The following is a 22,027-nucleotide window of genomic DNA, read 5'->3' as shown; positions in this document are numbered from 1 at the left end:
CAGTTCTGATCCCAACTTATCTGAAAGAATGGAGACTATCTTACATTCCTTTTCAAATTAATAGCTTCTACAGCTTCTTTTAGACAGTCTAGCAAGGATACACGACATAGGGGAGCTTGGGAGGACACACATTACAACAGAAAGTTTTTAAAAACCCTTTACTCTCTGTAATGAATTTTCAACAGTCAATACTTGTGGAAAGTACTCTTGCCAGATATTATGTCAGGACTGCAGGTCCCCTGGGGACCAAACAGGGGGAAGCTCACACACAAGCTCCTGTGCCCACCCAGTGCATTAGAAAAGGACGTAATTTCCAGTGCAACAAAGAAGTGTCAGCTCACACCAGGCTGTGAACTGGCCCCAAACTCACTGTTCGGGGATGTTTTTATAGACTTGACCTTGCCACAAGCTGTCACTTCCATGTCACAGCGGAAATGATGTCATTTTCCAACATGACAGGCACACAGATGCTGTGAGCTTACTCCTCAGGCCTGCCTCCGCCCTTTCTAGGTTCTTCTTCCTCCCACTGCCGAGATAAGCAGTGTGTATTGGGGGGGGGGGGGGATGTGTGGAGGCTGAGGATATTGTGCAGACTAGGCTAGTCCTGCCTCCGAGTTCTACAAACATTTATGCACAAGTATAACTTTTACAGAGGGTATACACTCCTAAAATTCTTGGGGTGGGAGGGAAACTGATAATCAGATTTAGGCTAAAGTGTAACATTTACACATTTTAGGTACACATGCCACACTCAGGCATGCCCCATTGGATGCAATGGTATCATGCTCTCCCACCAAACATATGGAGAAGGTATGAGAAAGAACTGATTGATCCATACTATAAAGAGACGTACTTTTCTTTCCAACCATATTTAAAATTTATTCCAGAAAATCTATTAGGCAACTAAAACGTAAGTATGGTGACAACCACATTGTGCTTGAATGGGGGATAAAATAGAAACAAATTGAACAACTTTACCGTAAGTTCAAAATTAAGTAAATGCTTGCTTCAGAACTTGTATAAACATGTGTATTTTACATTTTATACTGTAATCTTCATTTTAGCTCATTGTTTTTAGCATGGGATATTCACAGGTTATTTCATAACATGCCTACTTTTCAAATATAGTCTAGTTCCATACATAAATGAAGACTAGATTGCTGACACAAATTGACTGATTATTCCAAAATACAAACATAGCTATGAGTAAAACAGCCCGAAGACACAAAAAGGAACTTACTGCTAAATCGAGAGTACCAACATATACAATTATAGGATCTTTCAAATACGATTTTGCAAGCCGACGGACACCATCTGGCCATGTAGCACTGGTGGAAACAAAAAGAAATAATTCTGAAAAATTAAATCTGGTTACCGTTCTTCCTTCTGACAGTCTTGTAGTTTCCACCATCCATACTGTCAAGGTGAGGTTTGACCCCCAGGTTCCTGTTAAATCCTTGGGAGAAGGCACCAAACTTCTTGAAGTATTGAACAGCAATTTCACACAGAAGTCTCTATATGAAGTTCTTCTGCTGAAGATTGGTAACTTTTAGATCAGCAACAGCACTCTACAACTGCCCGCGCCCCTCCCCCTACCATTTTTGCACACCCCACAACTCTGTGGCTATGAGGTTCCAGAGGCCTGGATAAAATATCCAGTTTGATATCTAGCACAGGGAATCACACGAGTAGGGATTTCCTTGGGTGTTTTCTGATGGAAATAGCCAACTGCCTGAATGCTCTAAGGAGAGAATCCATTATCTTGTCAGTCTCCAGAGTTCCCCACTCTTAGCCATATGACAGAGAGCCAAGTTTGCAGGATAATAACCGTAGTCCTAAACTCCTTTCCCACAAGTCTCCTAGATTACTCAATCATACACCCAGGTAGGGCAATGAGCCCATTCCATGGACAAAATTTGCAGGAATGAGCCATATCTACAGCCACTCATAATTCAATCACTCATAACCAAACCAGTCTCCTAACATCTTAGCACATTTTCCAGGACTCTACAATAGAAAGTTTGAACTCTCCTATGACAGTCAGACTCCCAAGACAAAGGGGGCCTGGATTCTGATACCAACCCATCTGAATGCAACCCAAAATTCACCAATGGAAACTCAGGTCTTGAAGTTCTGACCCAATCCTACCTAAGATCCTAACTCTGCACCAAATTCAACTAATTCAGGTATGCTGCCCATATGCACCCTTGTAAATCTATGTAGATATGAAGGGTGCCTCAGGTCCTTCCCCTTTATAGTAGGTTCTGTGCCTGGACCTTCTTCCTGGGAGCAGATTCTACTCCCAAACTTCTGCCACTGCTAGAATCACAGGAACCCTTCCTGGTCACTGGATATAGATCCAGATCCTCTTCCAACACCACCAATTCAATAGCCCCCGGACCCAAGACAGCCAATGTAAAAATTTCTTTCACACTGATTCGCTACGCTGAATCTCTTGCTTTCCTTTGTATTGTAACATTGTCTTATTTACTTTTATGACATATTACCTGCTATATTGCATCTTGAGTAAGACAAAGTTTACTTGTTCATTAAATATCAATCTCTTTCAATTCTTTCCTTTTGAATGAAATTGCTGCATTAAATTGGAACCAGTGTATACACTAGACTGGATGTTTTTTACCCCAGAACAAGTGTAGAGGTCTACGCATGTAGAGGATGCTGACATTAGGACAGACTTGGATAGAAATATCTTTGTAGACTAAAATGATTCCCCACTGGAGATCCCTCAGCCTTTACAGGCATTAACTAGTTTAGTAAAAGTACAGAAATCATGTTATCAGTTATCACCAACTATTGCTAGTATGCATAATTTCTGTAATTCTACTGATAACAACTGAATTTCATGTAATTACATCTCACCTTGTACATTCTGCATTTCATAATCCTTGACTCTACTATTTTTTCTGCATAACCTCATATACATATATAGCTGCTTAGCCAAGATCTATCACAAGCACCTGACAAAGTGGGCTCTAGTCCAGGGGAAAAAAATCTTACTTTTTAAAATAAACTGTTTAGAGATGAGCACGGACCAGGAAAAAAACAAATAATGCAGTTCGTGGCTCGTCGTGTTTCGTGAATAGAGATGGGCATGAACAGAAAAAACCCTGAACATGACGTTCATTGTCAAACACAAACAGGGACTCACGAACAACCACGAACATGGCCCTGTTCACGAACATGTTCATGGTTGGCTGTTCGTGGGGGCCAGCAGGCTCTCCTCCAGCCATCATCCAAGTCAAGATCCCTACCGCACCACTCCCAGAAACTTGACCTGAGCATGCACCAGAAAAGGTACCAACAATAAATAATAGCTTGGTTTCAGAGCCTGGCGGCAGCCCTGGAACTTCAAGGAGTAGATCCCTACCACACCACTCCCAGAAACCTTACCTGAGCAGGCAGCAGGAAAGGTCCCAATAATAAATAATAGCTTGGCCCAGAGCCTGGAAGCAGCTCTGGAACTTGAAGGGGTAAATTCGTATCCCACCATACACAAAGAAAATTCAAGCTCCAATGCACTCTATCAAAATGCCAACAGCAACTCTCTCTCCACTGTCTGCAAAGTCAGAGCTGGGAGCCCCCCCTCCCACCTAGTCTTTGCTTCCTTGTAACAAATTTGGAGCTCCACACTTGAAAGGAAGACCTGCCTATCAAGCTAAATTGGGCTTAGATTGGGGTTTCCAGGGCAACAGCAGGAGTTCAGACAGTGTTCAGACAATCCCTGCCTAAGTTGCCAAGGGAACTGATTGCAGGTGCCAGACTGTCTGGCTTGACGAACAGCAACGAACAAGGCTTGCAACGACCACCTGTTCGTTTAGAATGGGGCCTCACGAACAGCTTGTTCGCGAACAGTAGATTGGGCTGTTCGTGGCTTTTTTTTGTTTATTTCTGTTCGTGCCCATCTCTATTCATGAACCACGAACTTTCACGAACCTGCCTCAGTTCACGAACCGGCTACCCATCAGTTACCATGCTCAGTTCAAGGTATTAGTTATTACATACAAAGTTCTTCATGGCTTTGGTCCGGCATACCTACGGGACCGCCTCCCTCCCTATGTTCCTCTACAGCAGCTTCGCTCATCTGAACAGGGTCTCCTGCAGGTGCCAGGCTGCACACAGGTGAAGTTAGCAGCAGCCCATACAAGGGCTCTCTCTGTGGTGGCCCCTATCCTGTGGAATGACCTGCCTGAGGAAGTCAGAAGAGCCCCCATTCTCCTGGCTTTTCATAAACAATGCAAAACCGAACTATTCAAAAAGGCTTTTTACTCAAATGGGAGGGCTATATTGTAAGGAAAGGGTCTCAGATGCTTCGCTAATGAGTTAGGGACCATAGACTTCATCACTATATTGCCTTACATTTTATCTGCTGCTTTAAATATGTACTCCTATGTACCACCAGTGCTCCACGTTGTCTAATGTTAGTCCTAGAACTGATTATGTTCTGCTTAAGTACTTTTTCTACTCTGTATTGGATTCTTGCTAATACTATGTCTTTTAAACTTGTATCTATTTACCCTATGGTATTGTTTATGAAATGTCCTTGATACTGTATTGAAATGTACTTGATACTGATTGTACTAATCTCATACTGTGCAATCCGCCTTGAGTCTCAGTGAGAAAGGCAAACTATAAATGACATAAATAAATAAATCACCGTAGACAGAAACGTGACAAGCTAGAGACCACCTTGTCAGTGATCTCTCCAAACTCAAGAGGACACAAATAGAGAACAGGAAGAGCCTCCGAGTTTGGGACCAAATCCTCTGGATTTTTGTGACACCAAAAATCATCTGAATTTGATAACAGAATGGTAATCTCTGCAGCCAAATTTGTTCTAGTTCTCTTTTGTACATCACTAATCTCCTTACCTGCCCTAAAACCAGGACCAACATTGTGGAGATTGCAAAGGTGGGCAGTAAGGCAACCCAGATATCCAACAAAGTGATATGAGAACAGGTGGAGCCAAGAATGGAACAGGATGATCTATTCTGACATCCCAAAACTGGGATGTAAGGGATGTTCTGATACAGCAAAGACACTGGCAGAAGCACTAAAAAAGGAAACTATCCAGTTGAAAATATTACAACTATTTCTTGATCATAAATTTCTCAGATGCAAAACAAAACACACACATCCCTTAATATCCCCACAACAAAGAACAATACTGGAAGATAATCTTAATTGGTATAGCTGTAGCTGTCTCTTTCACTTTCAACTGATAGGCACCAACCATTTTTATGTGGGACAAACATTCTATAGAAAATATTTGTTTTTCTGATTAGACATACAAAACTATAATGGCAGCTTGGCTCTTCATAACTCCATAAACACCCAAGAAATTTTCACAAAACCAACAAGCGCACAACCCCTGAAATACTGCTGAATTTGACAGAACATAAACCAGAAAATCAAGGAATTAGAGGTATTTTTTCCATGTATAATAAAAGGATCATAAAATCTATACACCTGAATGTTTATGGCAAGTACTTTAAACTGAGCTATGTTAATTTTTGGGCCAGATTATAATCTTTTCTCTACTCATAAAATCCAATCAGTCAAAAATGATTTTTCTGCCATTGTAACAGCTGTTTAACCAATCTGTTGTAATATACAGAACTGCTCCTGTAAGCCCTAATTATTTGTAGAACTTAGAGGTGATAATGCACTTCTGTTTTAGTAAAAAATCTCAGCTTCATTAGGAGAGAAAGAGTAATGCAAAAAATGCTTAACAGGAGTTTCTTGTAATTCAATAGGAATTAAAAACTAGAAATACATAAGCAGGAGGATCAATTACTTCCTCTCCTCCCACTGTTCCCAACTTCTCCTGTCTTGCTCACCACCTATTCTTTCTGCCACTGCCTCACTTTCTCTTCCTAACCCTCCTGCCACCACTTTCCCCCTTTCCCTTGGCTCCTCCTCTTTTTTAAAAAATTGCCTGGTTGCACAGGGTGGCTAGGCAACTCCATAATGCCATTATCTTACAAGACCATGGTCAGCACTTTTTATTTGATATTGTGAACACATTTCTTCTCCATTGTGGTGGGGTTTAATCATTATTCAACTTCTGAGATTTTTCTGCAAGCTCGGAGATTCCCCTAGGTTTGTAGAAATTTCTCTTCTTGTACCTGGCTCCACTGAGCAGATTTTTAATTCAATTGTTTATTTCAGATAATAAATTCAAACATATACATAAAAACATAACGTACATCATATACTCATCCAAATCATATCTCTACAATCATCCACTACTTCAATCATCAATAATCTAGATCATATATTAGTCTAAAAACAACCTTTAAATCCTCTAAGAGATAAACACAGTGAATAAACCACTATAAATTGGATCGAATTGTCATTACTTAAATCATATACTTATACAGAACTTGTGCATATTTTCTACTTTTATTTAAATATCTTTCCATCTATCATATTTTATAATAGTTGTTCTTAATTTTCAGATACGTAATCAGAAAATAATTTCCATTCCTCCTGAAATTCTCAAATTGGCCTATTGTGTATATAACATGTTAATAGTATTTACACCAAAAAGGAAGTCAGAATGGTGTCCAGATCTGACAGAATGGAAGAACAAGCTATATGAATATGTAGCGTTTGCACCACTGACACACTACACTGAATGTGTGTCAATGGCACAGATTTTTTTAATCTGCACTCTGGGTTTAAATCAGAATTAAATTTAAGATTCTGTAAAATAAATTTCTCTACTATCTCCAAAGGCATTTTTGCGGAAGCAAGAACATTGTTTCCTCATTATTGGCAACCTAACCATTTTACAATATTTTATACTATTTTATAATACCAGCTGATCAGGCTGTCTACAAAGAATTATATTGGGTCAGCTATTAGTCCAAGGATACCCAAAGTGGCACACAGTTAAATTCCCTAAAAATATAAGAATGAGGTATAGTAAATAGTGTATTTTTCTTCAAGGCATTTCTGGATGAGACTTCAAGTCACTAAAGATATATTTACCTGGTCATGATTGTTTGTCTGTCAGGACGCACATCTAATAAAATCTTCATTATTTGAGGCTCAAATCCCATATCTAGCATTCGATCAGCTTCATCCAATACCTATGAAATGCAGCTGACAATTATATTTTTACTATGCAATTACCTGTAGAATGTGGATATGGAGTTATGTATGTTTTTATGTGTGCTAGTTGTTATGGCTCCCAGCTTTTCAGCACTGTAATTCTAGTAGTATAATTCTGTTCCTAATTCAGCTAGCTTATTTCTGTTGAGATCAAAACAAGATACTATGTGGGGGCATGTTTTTGTTTCAGAAAGTAATGTTCCATCATGATCCAGAAACATGGACTAGAAGCTAAAGTAGTATGGCTTCCTCTACAAGAAGCAGAGGAGTTAGCTGTGTTAGTCTGTGGTAGCAAAATCAAAGAGTCCAGTAGCACCTTTAAGACTAACCAATTTTATTGTAGCATAAGCTTTCGAGAATCAAGTTCTCTTCGTCAGATGCATGGTACATGCATCTGACGAAGAGAACTTGATTCTTGAAAGCTTATGCTACAATAAAATTGGTTAGTCTACAAGAAGCTTCACCTCTTCTGCCACGTGCAAGCAAAAACACCTCTTGTTCATACACAGAAGTGGGGATGTGATCCCTGCAGGAAACAGAGATCTTTTCTTAATTATTACTTTAGAAAGCAACACATTAATAATGTTCAAATACATTTTCTAGTCAAAAACACCTAACTTGGAAAAAAATCCTCACTATTGCTAAATAAAAGGACTATTCGTAACAAACAACTTTACTGTTAGGACTACCCATTGGAAAGTTTTTCTCCTAACATCCCACTTAACAGCTTTGAAAAGCAGGTACTTATATTTTACAGTGGGTATTCAGAATGGCTCAGTGGGTAGGAAGAGTGGAAAGTTATTTGCCCTTCTTATTGAGGTAGCCTATCCTACCTCTGGGCCTGTAAGGTATCAGAGCCTGAACCTCTCATCAGTGCAAGCACCTGTATGTAAAAAAATCCAAAGTTCATACCCTCAAACTATATGATCAGCTTGACATTCAGATTATCTTAATTTATCTTTGTTAACTATTAACTTCAACAGCTGGGAGTAGGAACCAAGTCTGGAGATTTAAGACCATGTATATACATTTAAACACAGTTAAAATTAACTTCAAGTCATTCCCAGGCTAATACAATATGTTAACTACTTGCCAAGTATGTTATGCTCCTCAGATTTATAAAGTTGTTCATTTGAAGATCATTTAGTCTACCAGGAGTAGCAATAATGATGTCCACACCTTTGGTAACCAAGCTGATTTGCCCTTTCCGGTCTCCACCGCCATATATGCAAATGCTAAAGACAGTGTTTGCCCAATCGTTAGCCTTTATGACACAGATGTAACTATAATGTAGATTTAAGACTTTAAACTAAATCAGTAAAATTTCCTAGAAATTTTTTTAAAACCCAGCCAGAATTAAAATACTCCTTGCTGAAAAAGCTCTAAGTATCTTTATGTTGTTATTAAGTGGTATGCTGAAGTTTCTCCAAAACACTTGGCTTGATTTAGCAAAGCATACCCCACACCTGCATTTTTTAAAAAAAATCATGTACATTTAGTTAGGTTTAATATAAAAAATTTCCACTGAGCACAAGAAGGATAAGTTCTCTAGAAACACTATTCATCTTCTACATTCCATATAGCATACTAGAAGCAGTTAATAGATGTTAAATAATAACGATTCTCTAATTTATTTCATTTAAAATGTTTTTATTCCTTTCCACCCAAATAGGGTCCCCAAGGCAGTGAACATTAAAACGTCTGAGTATCAAAACAATATAAAAACATATAATACTCAACACCAAAACCATGGAGGAGTGCCACTTACAATTATTGGGGATATGCCAAATTAAACAAAAATGTCTTCAGTCACTTGCAGAAGACAACAATAGAGGAAGACAGATGAATCTCCCTAGACAGGGAGTTCCAAAGTTTTGGAGCCATGATCGAGAATACCCTTCCTCGGGTTGCCACCTATCTAGCTTCAGATGGTAGGGGCACCTGAAGCAAGGCCTCTGAAAATGACCAGAGTAGACTGGTAGATTCATATGGGGAAAGGTAATAATGAGACTGTGCACATATATTAAAATAGGAAGATATACTGCATTCAAATTATAGCCTTCATTTTTCACTAAATAGTAAATCTGCATAGATTCTGAGTGACACAATGTAGAACCACTGCCAAAAGTCATGGGAAAGAGGAATATGTAAACACTACCTTTTAATTCCTTTATAAGAATATTTTGAGCATTCTGCCTCAACCTGAAGAGCTAGTTCTCGAGTGGGAGTGAGAACTAACATTCCTGGCCCACCACGTTTTTCTCTAGGACTGAAAGAACATGAAGAATACAATATGATTTGGCCACAACCACATAATGGCTGCATTCCTAAGCATATTTACAAGGTATAAGGTCCTGAGAACTTCATAAAATTTACATTCACGTAGTAGAACATTCAATTCACCTACGACTTGTCAGAACTTATTTATACACATTTAACAGTTTATATCATCATCACAGTAATTGTGGGAAAACAAGAAGTACGGAAGAGACAATCAATTCCTTTTTAAAATTCTTAACAGCAGCCAGATCTCACTTACTGTTGAACATTGGCTAACCACTTAATAAGGCAATGCAGAACCCAATAACAAATATTCAACCTGATACAGTGTGTGAGTTAATGCACATCTCAACTCCAGGTGCTTAGAGGCCATTCTGAGAAAGGGATGTTCAAAATCATCTTATACTGGATGTCATCTGCTAACTGAATGTACACAGATGTACAAGTGCCATGGACTAGGACTGCATACTAAAACAGTATGATAACAAATCCCTGGTAGGACATCACAGACCTGTAATCTGTTTTGACTGCAATAAACTATGTATCAGGAACAGCTGCCTCTCACTGTTAACAGAAGCCTATGCAGTGACTTGTACCAGAATTTAGAGGTAATGTTCATATGCCAAAGGTGGCCTGAGGACTGACTAGAGGCTTTAATGTGTGGTGTGGGGTAACATCCACACTGTTTGTAGGGACACTCACGCTAAAGCCCATTATCATTACAATGTACTTTACCCACCTACTTTAAAAAGAATACATTTGCATAAGCTGTTGCTGTGCGATATATAATCAAGAACTGAACAGAGAAACAGTGCAAGAGGACAAAAGGCATGGTGAGAGTCTTGTGCAGAGTTCTCACAGCTTACAGACTACGTTAAATCCTATTATCTTATTTCTGACCCAACTTGAACTGAATAAAAGATGCACCCCATCATACACAAAAATCCAGATTTTATCCCATCTAGTTCTTACATAGGTTGTGAATCTAAATGAATAAATCCCGGCATCAGATAAGCCAATGTCTTTCCAGTACCAGTCTGTGCTATTCCAATGAGATCGAATCCTTGAAGTACTACTGGCCAGGCCTGTGACTAAAATAAAAAATAAAAACCATTTTTAAAGTTGCTTGATTTCCATTCTAGCTAGAAAATAGTCCATACAGATCAGTGATTAAACAGAACAGTCTTAACATTTTTTTAAACAAATAAAACTGATACCTGAATTGGCGTGGGCTTCTGAAAACCAACTTTCCTTATGTTTGCCATAATATCAGGATAGTGCTTAAAAGCATCTTCAAAATTACAGATAGGATTGGGAATACGACGTTTTTCACCATCTTTCAGGTCATCACATGTGATATTATTGTTTTCTTTTCTTCAAGGAGCATCAAGAAATAATATACCATTAACAAGTGTTTGTAAAAAACATCAAGTGAAAAGAACAATCCATTTTATTATTTTCAGAGCTAGTCTGATACTGTGACAGAAGAGCTATCAGCACAATCCTGAGGGGGTGAGGGGGAAGCACCCTGGAAGCCGACTAGGAGTTATATTGGTGTATCCCAGATTTATTCCAGTGTAAACAAACAAACACACACACACACACCCCACTGGTGCCCAGCTGCAGCGGCCATGGAACAAGGTGAAAGTTAGTCAGCTTCCTAAGCCATTTTGGGCCCAGGAATGTTACACCCCGAAAAATGACAGCGTAGCCCACAGGCACCCACTGTGCAGGAAAAGTAATCCCCCAACACCTGTCCCTGCCCAAGCCGCCTGGTGGAGCACAGGATGCCATCTACAGGACCAATCTACTTGCACCTCTGCAGCGGCCAAGTCCCTGTTCCAGTGCCCAATTCCAAGTCCAGCGGCCAAGTCCCTGTTCCAAGCACCCTACATAACCTCTGGCCAGGGTGCCCATGACCCCAGGAAAACAGGGAGGAAGCCAGAGGTTCTGCCTGAAAGCCCCCTGCCATGGGGACTTACAGCATGAGGTGGGAGAGGATGCTTGCAGTAGTGGCAGGAACTTTAGGAAATTTGGAACGTTCTTTGCACACACATATGGGAGGAAAACCACGTCCAGAATGTCTAACAACTACCACTCAAGTTCCCTTGCAGGTAGGTTACCCATCTCCTCAGTCCTGGTTTGGGGACGAGGGAGAGGCACACCACAGGTAAGAAGGAGCTGGGGAGGTGGATGCCCTAACTTGCTCGTTCCCACTGATCTCCCCTCTCCCATGCCCGCCCAAAAGTGGGAAAAAGCTTCGTAAAAACTCGAAACCCTAAGCAGCAAACTGCTTCGAATTCAGGTATTTAAATTGCTTTGGTATGCTCCATAAAGATTCAGAGTATACCGAAGTGAGAGAGGAAGCTTCCAACCCCCCCCCACACTTACCTGGCCCTGGAAAGGGGTATTTAATCCCCTGCCGACAGCTGCTTGGCAGGGATTTCCTTACCAAACAGTTGTGCAGCGGCACAGAAAGGGGCATTTAAACCCCATCCAGCTTGGATCAGCTGCTTGGCGGGGATTTCCTTACCAAACAGTTGTGCAGCGGCATGGAAAGGGGCATTTAAAGCCCATCCAGCTTGGATCAGCTGCTTGGTGGGGATTTCCCCACCAAACAACTGATGCTGGGGTTTAAAATGCTCCTTCCCGTGCCACCGCGCAGCGGCACAGAAAGGGGTATTGTAAACTCCGGCTGGCTTACATCAGCAGCTTGGTAAGCTGCTGAACCAAGGGGGAAATGCCCTTTCCCCATCACTTCGCAGCGACAGGGAAAGAGCATTTAAATGTTCCTTTCCCTGTCGCTGCGAAGTGGCAGGGAAAGAGCATCCCACCCACCCCCGCCCAGATCAGCAGCAGCAGGGAGAGAAGCATTTCACCCCGGCAGGCTGCACTCAGCTGTTTGTCAGGGAAGCCCCTGACAAGCGGCTGATTTGGGGGTTTAAATGTCCCTCTCTGTGCTGCTGTGCAGCGGCTGGGAGACGAGTATTTCACCCCGGCAGGCTGCACTCAGCCACCTGTCAGGGAAACCCCCGACAAGCAGCTGAACTGGGGGTTTAAATGTCCCTCCCCATGCTGCTTAGCAGGGGCACGTAAAGCCGCATTTCAATCCCTTGACCTGAAGCTTCCTGAAGCTATAAAAATAGCTTCGGGAATCTGTGATTCGGGATTTCCAAAATGGCTCTGGTACACTGGGGCCATTTTGGAAATCCCGAATCTTTGCGAATCAGGTCCGATTTGGGTATTTTTCTTGAATCAGAACCTCGAATCTCACAACCTGTAGTCACCACATATTTCTCCAGTTCCCTTTCAGGCAGATCGTACCAAGGAGCATGGCTGTTCCAGCCCTCAGTAATCTTTCTCAACTGCCATTTGAGCCAACCCCAGAAGCAGTTCCTCAAGCAGCCCATGAGTCAACCCCACTCCTGAGAAAGCAGCATGAGGAATGCCTCTCCTGGTCCGACTACCGTGCTAACAAGCATAGCTCCCTACTTGGATGAGGGAAGTTAACAACACGCAGCCAAGCATCCTCTTCACTTCTGGTAGTTCAATAAAGTCTGTGTTGAACAACAACTCCCTCTCCTTGTCTATTTGCTTGCCTGTGCATGACAGTAACCCCTGCCACTCCCCCGCAGGATTGCCCTTTCACACATCCCAGCGAATGTCTCTGGCTCTGGGCTGGTACAAATGAAGTGGAACCAAAGAGATTCCAGGTGCCTCCATGTCTTTTGTGTGGCTCTGCTGCCAAAAGGACCAGGTGTCCAGTGGCACTTGGAGGTTCCAGCCCCACCCAGATTCCCTCCTCACTTCCACCCCCCAATTCACTGCAGGCAGCAGGGTTGGACTTGGAAGGGTTGCCTGGCAGGGGTGCAGCACCATGGAGAAAACTCTGACAGCACTGCTGGCATCTGATAAGCTAGGAAGACAACTGCTGCATGCGGGAGTTGAGGTTGATGCCGGGTTGGGTGTGTATGTGTGGAGTGATGTCCTGAGATCTGAGGGGCTCCTCCCCTGCAAAGCCAGACCACTTTCTCTTTTGTTGTTTGCAGAGGCAGGGATGGATTTTGGGAATCTTGCACCAGAGATACTTGACTGCCCCTTGATTGTCAGGAAGTTCTGGAGAATGTGGTTGACAACCCAGTGGAAAATATATGGGTGGAAATAAGGGGAGGAAGGACAAAGGGTATTGTTGTTGGAGTCTCCTACAGACTGCCTGACCAGGGAGAGGAAATGGATGCTGCCCTCCTTGAACAGACTGGTGGAGTATCCAGACATCAGAACCTTATAATTATGGGTGACTTCAACTTCCCCAATGTGTGCTGGGAGACAAGCTGAGCAAAGTGACAAGAATCATGCAACTTCCTGACCTACCTGACCGATAACTTCCTTTTTCAAATGGTGGAGGAAGCTACAAGGGGCTCAGCCATACTAGACTTAATATTAACCAACAGGGAAGAATTGGTAGATGCGGTAAAGGTGGTGGGGACCTTAGGGGGAAGTGACCATGTCCTCCTTGAATTCCAGTTGCTGTGGGGGGCCAGGAAAGTTCATAGCCAGACTCGTAGGCTTGATGAGAGTCATTCCGTGGGGGAGTGTACTGGAAGGGAACGGAGCAAGTGAAGCGTGGGCTCTTCTCAAACATGAGCTTTTGCAAGCTCAAGCCCTCACTATTCCAGCAAGATGGAAACATGATAAGGGCTCCAAAAAACCAATGTGGATGAACAGAGAGCTCCAGAATAAGCTAAGGGAGAAAAAGGAAATGTTCAGGAAATGGAGAGGACAGACCTCTAAAGGGGAATATATGAGGGTTACATGGTACTGCAGATCAGCCATCAGAGGCCAAAGCTCAGTACGAGCTGGGTCTGGCCAGGAGGGCTCAATAAAAAAAACTTCTACAGATATATAAGAAGCAAACATAAGGTAAAAGAGGCAATTGGACTGCTGTTGGGAGTGAAAGGGGAAACTCTGATGGAGAACAGAGAAAAAGCAGAAAGGCTTAATGACTTTTTTGCCTCTGTTTTCTCCCTGAAGAACTTGAGCCCATCTAGAGATGGTAGTAGACATGACAGGAAACCTGGGTGGATAGTTGACATTGACAGAGGTTGTGGAGAGGAATCTGGCTGTACTGGACAAACACAAATCCCCTGGGCCAGATGGTGTGCACCCAAGAGTGCACAAAGAACTTTCTAGAGATCTTGCAGAGCCTCTGTCCATCAAGGCCTCCTAGAGGATTGGAGATGTATCACAAGATTGGAGAAGAGCGAATGTTATCCCAATCTTTAAGAAAGGGAAGAAGGATGACCCGGGAAACTACAGGCCAGTCAGTCTGACTTTGTTGCTGGAAAGATATTACAGCAGATTTTAAAGGGATCGATCTGTAAGCATCTGAAGGACCACTTAGTGATCCAGGGAAGTCAACACATGGAAGTCAACATAGTGTTATTTTATAAAAGGTCCTTGTTTTGGGACTTTTTATAAAAGCCTAGAATTTTTCTAGGCTTTTGCAACATCATTTATGATGAAGTTAACTGTCCCACAAGCACAACACTGTAGACCAATTAAGGTCTTTCCCACACACTATGTGACAGCATACTTGGCCTTGCAACAATCAACAATTTTGTCTGCTAGATCCACCAGCACAATGAATTTGCTTCAAAATATATATACCTACATATACAGACTGTGAGATAACAGGGAACTTGAATTTATGAAAATTCCCTGAACACTCCCTAAATATGTAGGGTGGAGCTTCTATACCTTCCAAGCTAAGCAGTTGTGCATTCCAATGTCTCACAATGAACCAGGTTCAGTGTTCATACACACATGACCTGCTCTAAGATATCTGGATGAAGGATTCAATCTAGTTTTATGGTAGACTTTACATTATTACCTACTATGCAATGGCCATCACCAAATCCTAATACAAAAGATACAGCCACAACCATGCCACTATTTACCAAATAGCCAAATTTACCGCACAGTGGAACATTTTATAATTCTTACCTCCACCTATCAACTTCATCTTGTGACATACAAGCAATCTTTGCTGACTCTTTGTAAAATCTTTTTTCAATTGGAGGTAAATCTGGTAAAATTAAAGAAAAGCAAAAAAAAAATGTCACAATAAGAGTACAACTTAATATTTATTTAGAATTAGAGCAGGGTTAAGGAGTTTGAAAGGAAGGCCAAATCTTGGATTGTTCTCTGTCTGGAAAATCTGTCCCTCACTCACCAAAGCTCCCGAGAACATTTAGCAGTCATGGAATCATTTTAGCTGGAGATGCCAGGGACTGAACCCAGGGGCCTTCTGCACTCATAACAGGTGTTCCACCGCTCAGCCATGACCCCCATCCAATGGCCTGGATCCTATACCTTTGCTCCATGTGTACTTCTTTCCTGGTGCTTAAGTGTCAGTCCTTCACTGTGGAGCTCATTTCCTCTTGCATGAGGCACTTCTGTTTGTATAATTCTAATGTTTTTTTAACTAGCCCAAAGTGCCTAATGTAAGAAGAAGTGAGCAATGGTATAGGATCCAAACCAATACATTTAACAGAATTAAGAGGTGATCATAACGTGTTCTTAGCATGTTTTAAAAGAATAATTTTCAAGAAACTAGATCACTTCCGCAGACAATAAAGCATTTTATACATTTCTTTAAAAATCTATTATACTAACCAGCCCATTTCATAGCTTCATATTTAGCTTTATTTTCTCGGAGAGAAGTCCAGTTAATGAACTGCTTCGGATTACTATTTACAGACTTCAAAACTCCAGAACAACTGGCACTGTAACCTGTGGTCTCAACAAGCTGGTGCCTGAAGGAATCTGTTAAAACAAGAGTAGGTTGTTAGATATTTTTGTGAATCATATCAGATTAATCTGAAGTTTAAGCCAGTTTTTTGGGGTGGGGGCAGCATTAGGGGTTAAGAGATTAAAACTCTCATTAGATCCACAAAACAGTCTCATTGTATCTATATATCTGATTCTGAACATAGCCCCAGAATACAGTTCAAAAAAGCTACACGTAGCGGATATGTACAGGAATGGGGGAATTCTTCTATGATGCAGAAAAATCTGATTTTTTTTAAAAAAAATTGTTCTCCAAGCTGGAGAATCAAGGTCTGCACAGCTCAGACCTCAGAACTCCAATGAAAATATGCAGACCAATATTACAATGCATTACAAAGGAGTTTTTTTAAACCTGCTGAGGGGAGAAAGAGGTGGAAGGAGAAGGAAAAGGACAGGGCAATGGCTAGAGGCTAGGAAGCAGATGAGGCAGCAGGAGCAGGGGTGGGGAAGAGGAGGCAGTGGCATATCCCACACTGTGTAATCCGCCTTGAGTCTCAGTGTGAAAGGCAGACTATAAATGACATAAACGAACAAATAAAAAAGAGCTATCCATTAATCAGCTGGGCATGGATGGGAGCCACCACTGACTACTCATAGGGGAAGGGGGTTGACACAGTCTACTCCCTCTATTCCCCTTCCCTATCAATAGGAAAGCAATGGTGGCAGCAAGCAGAGGCTTTAAACAAAAAACACCTAGACATAGCTTCAACTTCATCCCTCCTTCCTTGGATGCCCAGTTGACTGGGGGTTGATCCAGCAGGTTGGTTGGGGAAGGAGAAATGGGAGGGCAAATTAAGCCCCTTCAGTGGGTTTGAAGGGGAGAAAGTGGCAAATGGGGAGTGGGAGCAGAGAAAAGATAGAAATGGGGGCCTGCAGGAATTGATTGGGATTTCCACCCCCTCTGAATCTCATGGATTCTTGCTTATAGCTATATATAGAAAAGCTACATTTACATAATTTTATTTTTGTACACATTATAACGTCGACTCTAATGATCTGATGAGGATTCCATTTAAACTAATTTAGTCCTACCTTACATTTTTACAAGCTTTTCAGAGGTGAATTCAGCAATGCCTCCTCAGCGGAATGGCTAGTGGAAAACTTGATTTTAAAGAAGCAGCATTACTCTGTACAAAAAGTTTAATTACACGGCAGATCTGAAGTTTTAGTTGATTACCTTTTCCATATTTTTCTCCTGCATTGCTCTGACCGCTCCTCTGAATAAGCTCATCAATCAGCATTTTTGCTTTTGTCTGCTTATCATTACCACCAAATATCTTTACTTCAGCTTCATAATTTCCTCTTACGACCTAAAGATAAGATTTTATTAAGACTTGCGTCTGATACTGTTAATACCCCTCCCTAACTTTTTGAACTATTAACCCTTCTCAGCTAATTTCTTTACTCCAGTAACTAAGAACCAAATTCCCAATAGTTTTTGCCCAGGCTTCTACTTTTCACTGATTTAGATGCTACTCTTGAGAGCCAGCTTGGTGCAGTGGTTGAAGTGTGGGACTAGGATCTAGGAGGTGCAAGTTTAAAACCCCACTATGCTATGAAGCTTGCTGTGTGAACTTGGGCCTTCACATCTCTTGCAGCCTAACCTACCTCACTAGTTGTATGGGTACATTGGAGGAAAGGAGACCAAGATAGGCTACCCTGAGCTACTTGTAGGAAGGGCTCGATCAAAATGTATTGGATACACATGATTTATAAGATAGCACAGACTGAGCATTTCGATGTTGGACTACACCAATACAATGTCCAAACAGTAATATTCAGGACTGAAATAATAGTTATTTCAGAAAAATGTCTATTCTGAGGTTACAAACACACAGCAATACTTTGTTTTAAATTCAGACAAGCACTACTAAACTGAAGGAATTACAAAAGCATGGTAGAAGTTCCCTTTCCAAGCTCACTGTACTGTTTTCTGTAGAAAAGAGATCCCACACACAGTTCATCTTTTGTTACAGGATAAATGACAAATCTGAGAAAAGCATTAAAGATTTAAAAATAAATTCTTCACCTGTATTTTACAACCTGAAGATTCTTCAAGTTCTTTTATTTTAGCTCCACCTCGACCTGTGCAAAAGTAAGTTAACATATCTGCATTCTTTATCACATCCCAACTTTTGCCAAGTAGCCGTAGAATTAGAACAAGTCTAGCTAATGACTACTCAAAATACACTTTTACACTGCTCACATAAGTATGACAATATAGAAATTGTACAATTTTCAAACGACAATGTACATCTTACACAGATATCTTTGTTCAGCAAAAATACAACATCACATGTGAAGCTAACCCAGTTAAAATTGCCAACATTTCTTACAGCATGATCTGGAATTCTTCAAATCCACCAAAATTTGTGAACTTCCAGAAAAGTTTTAAATATTTCACACCAACTATTTTGTTTTGCATACACACAAGTGAAAAGATGCAACTTAAAGAAAAATCATTGTATGTATTGTCGAAGGCTTTCACGGCCGGAGAACGATGGTTGTTGTGGGTTTTCCGGTCTGTATTGCCGTGGTCTTGGCATTGTAGTTCCTGACGTTTCGCCAGCAGCTGTGGCTGGCTGGCGAAACGTCAGGAACTACAATGCCAAGACCACGGCAATACAGACCGGAAAACCCATAACAACCAAAAATCATTCTCATTTTGGGCTACCCGGTAATTAAAAGACCATGACTATGCCATGCTCTCTTGATGGGAGAATGGTAACAGAATCCGTATGCTTTGGAACTTAAATTTGGAGGACATAAAAGTTTAATTTGAATATTATAGCTGTCTGTACTGTTCATCTGGGATACTCACAACTATCAAAGAAACTCCTATTGATAACCTGACAGCATTAGATGCCAGCCTTAAGTCAAATGTGACAGCAGTCTGAATTGTAAAATGAGCCATTAGTGCCTGAAGTCAACATTAATTTTTTAAATATAAATAAGCAACATACTGATTTCCACCCCCTAAAGTAAGTAGATACTCCGTGAAAAACAGACTCTGGAACATGTCACTTACGACTGCCAAATCAAGATTTCATATTTGAAGCACCACTGTTATCAAAAGCCCATTCCGGACTACAATTCGTTCCACACAGGAATCACACAGCTTGAATTACTTGCTTCATACTGGCAACACATATATATATATGCTTATCGTCCCTTTTCATCCATCCCCTTCTGTTATTATGCGTATATACTGCGAGCCGTTACTTCAGTATTGCAAGCCGCCTCAGATGCGTCAGTAGAACAGCAATATATAAAAGGCAGTAATTAAAAGAACTGTTATTAACTTGCAGTACGGCATTTTGTCGCGCTTGCCTTTACAACAGCCCTGAGAGAAAGACATCTGTGCGGGCCCCGTCCCGTGTCAGCGTCCCAAACCCAGGACCCCCGTCGCATGGTGCCTCCAGTTCTTTTCCCTTTGCGTTCCCGAGACTACGATTCTGAAGAGAGCCACACCCTTTCAGACCCAATGCGCTTTGAAGAGCGTAAGCCTGTCCTTATCCCAAGGCCAGATAAGGCAAAGAAGCCTCCCACCCCGACCCACCACAGACCCGTCCCTCACGCGAGCGCCAGCGGGCAGAAATCGCTACCTATGAGGGCGCCGACCACAGAGTTATCTAGGCGAAAGCAAAGCGGCGGGGACCGCGCGCGCTCTCGGCCTTTCCCTGCAGGGGATCCCCGCGCCCGAAACTCCAAGGGCCCCGACTGCCACGGCTCGCGGGCAAGGCCCTGCGGCGAACGCCCTGTCCGTCTGTCGCCCCTTTCCTTCTTGTCTCCGCTTGCAGCTCTGCTCCCACGAGGAACCGGGGAAGGAGCAGCTGCGCCCGGTGAAGGTTGGCTGACGGCTCCGCGAGGTCTATCCTCATCGCTGCCCGTCTCCCAGTCGGACATAACGAAGGCGAGATAAACTCGGAGACAAACTGAACAGATACGCCCTCCCCCCCAACCGCCTTGCGCGTGCTAAACTAAACCGCTCGATCCAGGCAGCCGCTCTGATTGGCTGGAGTGTTTCTAATGTCTCGTAGGTGATTGGTTGGAATACGTATCCTCCCCCCCCTTGGAGCAGAGAGGATTTCCTCTGAAGATAAGTTCAGGTGTTGGTCTGCGGCAGAAGGAAGGCAGAGGTTCGGGTCCAGTAGCGCTTTAAAGACCAAACTCGATTTTTAAGATATGAGGTATGTTTTTGGCCGTAGAAAGCTCATACCTTGGAAATCCAGTTTATCTCTAAGGCGCTACTAGACCCGAATCTTCTGTTTTCCCCTGGAGGAGACCTAAGGGGGAAAAATCAGCTAGTGAGAAAATTTACCAGTTATCCCGGATGTTCAAAATATCGTGGTTTTTTTTCTTGCATAAAGGGACAAATTTATCGCGGTGTGAGGTAAACAAAACCCTCGTCTTTGGAGAAAAGCGAAGTAAAACTAGCCCCACGTTTACCGTGTTTCGTCGGAAGAAATTCCCTATCAAGAATGCGTTAGGATTGTAAATATGACGGGAGACATTTTCGGAGAGGTAGTTTTTAAAAGATAAGCCCAGGAAATCTCCAAACACGCTTAACTTGTAGTATGTATTGTAATGAATAGTAGTGTAAGTTACGAACTTTCTCTTCGTTTTCTTTAAAGTTCTAGAAAAGTTGTCATTCTAAGACTGTAGTACTTATTTGAAACCCCAGTGGGACTTACTTCCATTCCTAGTAAATATTGATAAAAGGGGGCTGTGTTGCTTGAAATGGAACCATGTGGCTTATGAGACCTGTACCTGATTTTTCTCGTTTCTTTACTCAGTACAGGATCTTGCCCACCCTGTCTTTTTCACAACAGCCCAAAGAGGACAAAATGGACCAGAGAAATTCAGGCTGAGTGAGAATTTGAATCCAAATCCACGGTAACACCTTTGTGAACTGAAGGTGGACACATTGGTTTTGACTGGAATGGTAAAAATGCACCAGGAGATAATTCAGATACCACCCCTACCCTGGGTTCAGTAAAATGCACCCACAGACGAGCTGGATTCTGTACTTATTAAAGTCTCCCATCCTTTTAACCACAAGCATAATTAGCAGATTGTACTGGAAATAAATTCAGAAGTACATTTTGAATTATATAACTTCCTTAATTAAATTTAACCAAACCTTAGATAAGCAGACATTGCAGGTGTAAATATTTTCAGTTACTTATTGGAATTTTGTACAAGATCTTGCATGTTGCAGTTCTGCACAAAAGGGGCTCAAATTCCTGTCACCTCAAGTTCATTGGTTGCCCTACTCTGAGGATTTTTTTTCCTTTCATGAAAAACCTTTGACCAACCAGCTGCCATCATGAAAACCAAACTCATAAGAACTAGTTGCTGAATACATACATGTATTTTTAACGTACACAAGTCTCCAGTGCATTTTTAAACACATACTCATAATATATAATTCATGAGCAACTAACCTGTCTTAACACATGAGAGGATGTAGTCTGCAGGCTTAACCCTAGCTCTTGTGAATATTTTCTACATACGGTTTCTGGATCTCTGATGAAGATGAGAAGTATATGAAGGCCTCAGTTTTGCAAGTCGTCAGAGTATTTATATTTAATTTATTAGATTTGTATTCCGCCCTCCCTACGACAGCAGGCTCAGCCCTCCCTACGACAGCAGGCTCAGGGCGGATTTACAATTTACACACAAAGTTAAAATTATATCAAATGATATTAGAGGGGACAGAACTCAGGAGGCAGATGTAAAAAGAGAACTTGCAAAGTAA

General features: G+C 41.8%; 1 protein-coding gene across 1 annotated transcript in view; it reads right to left on the bottom strand.

Annotated features, from left to right (window-relative positions):
• The window catches only part of DDX43 (DEAD-box helicase 43), an 87,670-nt gene extending 67,498 nt beyond the window's left edge, over window positions 1–20,172 (bottom strand). The window contains exons 1-11 of the mRNA XM_054971349.1: window positions 19,872–20,172; window positions 18,296–18,351; window positions 17,444–17,576; window positions 16,093–16,242; window positions 15,421–15,502; window positions 10,635–10,791; window positions 10,390–10,508; window positions 9,296–9,406; window positions 8,231–8,372; window positions 7,015–7,115; window positions 1,241–1,328 (exon numbers count right to left, since the gene is read on the bottom strand). Coding sequence (XP_054827324.1) covers window positions 1,241–1,328; window positions 7,015–7,115; window positions 8,231–8,372; window positions 9,296–9,406; window positions 10,390–10,508; window positions 10,635–10,791; window positions 15,421–15,502; window positions 16,093–16,242; window positions 17,444–17,576; window positions 18,296–18,351; window positions 19,872–20,172 — 1,440 coding nt within the window. The remainder of the gene's footprint in view (window positions 1–1,240; window positions 1,329–7,014; window positions 7,116–8,230; window positions 8,373–9,295; window positions 9,407–10,389; window positions 10,509–10,634; window positions 10,792–15,420; window positions 15,503–16,092; window positions 16,243–17,443; window positions 17,577–18,295; window positions 18,352–19,871) is intronic.
• Window positions 20,173–22,027: the final 1,855 nt, after the last annotated feature.

This window comes from Eublepharis macularius, chromosome 1, assembly GCF_028583425.1.
Source record: "Eublepharis macularius isolate TG4126 chromosome 1, MPM_Emac_v1.0, whole genome shotgun sequence".
NCBI lineage: Eukaryota > Metazoa > Chordata > Lepidosauria > Squamata > Eublepharidae > Eublepharis > Eublepharis macularius.
This window is presented reverse-complemented; position numbering and strand designations above follow the sequence as displayed.